Raw genomic sequence first — 5,136 nt, 5'->3', positions numbered from 1 at the left:
ACAAGACACTAAGGATCATTAGAAAAAATAGAGCTAGCCCTTAGGAAAACTGATGAGAATAACTTTGAGTGATTTGTTCAAGTTTTTTTCTTTCTTAAAAAATCTATACCACATTTCACATTTCAGTAATAGGAAAATAAACATAAATTAGCTATGTGAGCTTTAAAAGTGAGCTTTAACAACCAGAGCACAGCATACATTTTTTCCTTCAGAACTTCACCTCCTCTTCTGAGTAATCAAAAACAAAAACCAAAAACCAAAAACAAACAAAACCCAAAACTTTTTACTGTTTTATCCTGATTTTTATTTAGCTTTTTACTTAATTGGACCTGTAACTTATCACTTGACTTAAGTACTATAAAATCTCTAATAACCATTGTGACAAATGGTTATTAGACCAGATCTTAAGACAAACAGTTATGAATCGGCTATTTACGCAGTGATTATTAAAGCCCCAGCTTATATAGCTACTGATGCAATGGCTGTTTTGTGCCAATCTTCTTATTCTCTCTTTGTTGCTTAAACCAGAAGATCTGTCCTATGTTAGATAATCGATTTTGCCTCAAGCTGGATGAGGTCACTGTAGTTTTTGGAAGATTCTCCTTTGCTCTCTTTTTGTTATTTTCTAACTTAAGAGATTTGTTGGTCTTTTTTTTCCCATAAGAGCTTTTGCAACACGAATATTGAACCGATTATTTCGAGCTTTCTTACTAAGACAAGTATCCCCATTTTTAAGGACTCTGCTTTTTTTATGTATCGTACCCTCCATGTCTCGTATATTATGCTTATTTTTTTCTACTTTCTCTGCTTCTGTTGGCTTCTGGTCTTTCTTGTCCTCATCATTGTTTATCAGAAGTAATATCTCCTGTGGTGTTCCCCCTTGGTGAAGATGGAATTCCTTGAGAATATCTACTCTCTGCTGTAAGATCTGGCATTCATTCTCCAGCAGAGCCGCAATCAAATGCAGTGAATAGGTGTCATGGTTCAGTTTCCGCACCTGTTCCTCCAGCTCATGTTTAAAGGATGTTTCATTATTTGGTTGGCTTTGGAAATCATCTTGATCATGTTGAAGGGTTTCTCTTTTGGTTTTGTGAGACTTCTGGTACAATTTGATCAGTTCATTGAGCTCCATTTGCTGTTTACTCCAGTGATCTGCTTCCTCGAGTAACTGTTCCATGTTGTTCCTAAGTTTCCTATTTGCTTCGTGAATGTAAAGGGACCTGTATTTTCCTTCATCCATACTCAGTTGAGTTTTATTACGGGCTCTTCTTTCTTCTAAGCGATTTAACAAATCCCTTGCAGACATTTGTACCATGTCCTCCGACTGCTGCCTTTTGAATATCATCTCCTGTTTCTTTGTATTCTTTTCTTTCTCTGGGTCTAACCTAAATAGCAGGTCTTTCAAGAGTTTCTTGTTTGTTTTGTCAAGTCCTCTGAATTTTTTTATGAGTTCTGATACATCCTTAGAAATATTGGTGTCCTCAAAAAGGTCATTTGTTTCTGTGGTCTTCTCTTCAACTTCGGCCATACTTTTAAGGACATCTTTAATGTCTCTTAAGAGAGCATCTACTTTCTGTGCTGTCTGTGATCCTTTTACTGATTGGCTACGATTATTTGGGGAAGGGCGGGAGCCCCAGCGGTAGGGGGAACGTGATCCAATTTCCAACAGGGCAATGGTGATCCCAGGGTCCAATGCCTCTCGATGAAGACTAGAAGCAGAGTTCAAGTTTGGGGAGGTGGCAGTCATCTCAGCTGAGCTAGGTATGCTGGCCATCAGGACCCAAGGAAAGCAGAAAACCGTAGAGATTCCGCGGAGGTCAGGTGACAGTCCTCTGTGCAAAGGGGTGGAGAATGTAGAACCAAGCAGAAGGCAGAGTCTAGAATTAAGGACTGAAACTGAGGAGATGATGTTAGATGGAAGGTGACATCTCACATAGTCTATGGGGGCAGGGGGTGGGAAAGAGGGCCAGGAGCTGGGGCTCCATTTCCTCTTTTCCAGACTCCTGGTATTTATTCCCTGATCTTAACAACCAGGCCTTTATTCTGTCACTACCTCCATTGTGGCCTCTCCCCAGTTCCTGTCTCCTTGATGTCACAATGGAAGCCTCTTTAACTCCTATCCAGGGACTGGTGTATCCTAACCAACCTTGACCTATCCCTACTCCCAGGATCTCTGTCACAGTCGTTCACTTCCCTTTTCAGCTTCAATTTCACCTAATTCTAAGGACATTTCCCTGACTTCCTTACCTCAGCTCCACCTCTGTAGCCCTAAGCTCATTCCAGAGTATCCATGTCCCACCTGAGGACATGGCTGAACCCTGGTGAGGCTCCCATTCTTCCATAGAAACTGGAGGCCTTGTGGTTCCTGTTCTAGGAGGGATACTGCTGTAAAAGAAAGGTAGGAATAGAAAACAGAACCCCCAAAGGGGATGAGAGAAATGATGTTAGGAATCTCTCCATTAAAAATACTGTGTGAGAACTGGGTGCTGGTGGTTCACACCTGTAATCCTAGCTACTCAGGAGGCAGAGATCTAAGAATCATGTTTCAAAGCTAGCCCAAAGTCTATTTTCTCCAATTAACCACAAAAAGCCTAAAGTGAAGCTATGGCTCAAGTGGGAGAGCGGTAGCCTGTAGCCAGAAGAGCTCAGTGACAGTGCCCAGGCCCCAAGTTCAAGCCTACTACCAGCACATATAAAAGAACAACAAAAAAAAAAGTGAGAAAAGAGTATCTGAACATCTCTAAGAACATAATTTCAAATGGGAACTGTTTTGTTTTGTTTTTAGAGCTACTGGGGATGGAATTCAGGGCCTTGTATATGCCAAGTCCTCTACCTCTGAGTTCTATCTCCAGCCCTTGGACTGGGATTGTCTGTAGCTTTAAGGAAAGCAATCTTTAAAGACTTTGTGAGCTTACTCATGAATCATTTGTATCCAGTGATACAAAACCTCACACATTACTTTTTCACAGCAATTAATGACAATTTAAAGTAGCTAAAGCCAATTGTAGGCTATATAAAAGTAGAAGAATAATTCAAAACCACGTGTTTTCCTGTTTTTTTGTCCCCAGGATTCAGGACCATGAGAAGATACAGTTCTAAGTAAGAGTATTTTGGATGAGATTTTTATTTTTTTAATTTAATTTAAATTGTAAAGATGATATACAAAGGGGTTACAAGTTACATAGGTAAGGTAATGGGTACATTTCTTGTCAAACCTTGTTACCCCCACTCTCATTTTCTCCCACTTTCCTCCCCCGCCCCCGACTCCCCCCTCATTTCCAATATAGTGTCTTGTGAGTATTGCTGTTGTATTGGTTCACCATTTATCCTCTGTCTCACCATTTTGTGATTCCCCTTCCCTTTCCCAAATCAGATAAGTATATATATAAGACACAGGGTGCCAAAATAAAAAAACAGTGACAGCAGGGGATAAACCAAAGGGGGGGTGGGGACAAAAGAAAAAAGAAATAACTTTACATAGTATATTAAAAAAAACAAAAGCTAAAAAAAAAAAAACAAAAACAAAAAAAACAAAAGCTGGGTGCCAGTGGCTCAAGCCTGTAATCCTAGCTACTCAGGAGGCTGAGATCTCAGGATTGCGGATCAAAGCAATTCCAGACAGGAAAGTCCATGAGACTCTTATCTCCAATTCACCACCAGAAAACAGGAAATGGCACTGTGTCTCAAGTGGTAGAGCTCTAGCCTTGAGCTGAAGAGCTCAGGGTTAGTGCCCAGGCCCAGAGTTCAAGATCCATGACAGACCAAAAAGAAAGAAACAAACAAAAAAACCAAAGAAACAAAAAGATTGTATGTTTTGTCACTAACTAGATATTTGCCTCCAATCTTAAGGAGAAATTGGAGCTTCGTGTTCCCTCCTTAGAAAAGAGAAATTCAATGTTGTTGTTTTTCTTCCATATATACCAATTAACATTGGCTTTAGTTTCCCTGACTATATACTCATCTTTCAGCCAGTAGGACTCAGAGTCAAGATCACTGCTAACCCAAAGACTTGAAAAAGCCAGGTTTTCTTTTTGCTTGAAGGAGCATCATTTCTGACACACACAATGATGACACAGAGGCTAGCTGTCACCCTGACACTGTCATTTTAAAAGGTTCAGCTTGGGGGACCGGTAAGTGGCTTAGTGGTAGAATTCTGCCTAGCATGCATGATGCCCTAGGTTGAATTCCTGAGTACCACATAAACAGAATAAACCAGAGGTGTGCTGTGGCTCAAGTGATAGAGTTCTAGGCTTGGGCAAGAGAAGCTCAGAGACAGTGCCCAGGCCCCAGGATTAGGAAGAAAAAAAAAAAAGGTTCAGTTTGGGTTCTTGCTTCCCTTTTGCCACAGGCATCATTTGAGACAATTTTAAGTCTCTAGGACAAAGAGAAATTTTTCTGGTTTGGTCATTCTAGTTTAATTTCACTGAAAGCACGAAAATGTCTCATCTAGCAAATATGAGGCTCCACTTTGAACCCCTAAGCACAATAAATAAAGCAAAAGAAAACACTTGCCTTTTGCAATCAATTATTTTCCTTTTGGACTAATATATTATCAGTATTCATACTTAAAAGAATAAATATTTTCTATTTTCTTTTTGTTTGTAGGTGTTTTTTTTTCATACTGTTGGACACAATCTGATTGCTTTGGTTTCTATAGGAACTAGTTTAAAGGTGGCGTTTTCAAGATTGAAGGAAAGTTATTTTTTTCCTCTCATCAAAAAGAGAGAATGTAAATATTTCCCTTCTTACAATTACAGTAAATTCCAATGCATTTTTCTGAGTTTACTGTGCCCCCAGTTATACATTCTGAATTGATCTCTTCGTCCTTCATTTTTCTTTTTAGTCTATTTTATTTTCGCAGTACTTAGAATCAACCCCAGGGTCTTATATGAGCTAAGCAAGCACCGTACCACCCAGCTTACACCTCCCCTCCCCTCCCTTTTTTTAACTGACATATTCCTATTGGAATATTAAATACATTTTTATTATATTACCATTTTTATCTAAGTTCCCATAGTTTATTAACTCTAAAAATTTTAGAGCTATTTCTAAAATAGAAAATCTGTACTATTTTCTTCTTTCTTATAAACAATTTACCTTAACAAAAATATAAAATCTTACATCCTTCCTTAATGC

The 5,136-nt window shown here is 39.1% G+C and overlaps 1 protein-coding gene across 1 annotated transcript; it reads right to left on the bottom strand.

Moving 5' to 3' along the window:
* Positions 1–291: 291 nt before the first annotated feature.
* LOC138807205 (spermatogenic leucine zipper protein 1-like) lies at positions 292–2,029 on the bottom strand. The gene has a single exon (XM_069992787.1). It carries the CDS (start codon positions 1,772–1,774, stop codon positions 626–628), a length of 1,149 nt encoding a protein of 382 aa, XP_069848888.1. The 5' UTR covers positions 1,775–2,029; the 3' UTR covers positions 292–625.
* Positions 2,030–5,136: the final 3,107 nt, after the last annotated feature.

Source organism: Dipodomys merriami, unplaced genomic scaffold, assembly GCF_024711535.1.
Source record: "Dipodomys merriami isolate MVZ:Mamm:240054 unplaced genomic scaffold, mDipMer1.0.p SCAF_416, whole genome shotgun sequence".
NCBI classification, from domain to species: domain Eukaryota; kingdom Metazoa; phylum Chordata; class Mammalia; order Rodentia; family Heteromyidae; genus Dipodomys; species Dipodomys merriami.
This window is presented reverse-complemented; position numbering and strand designations above follow the sequence as displayed.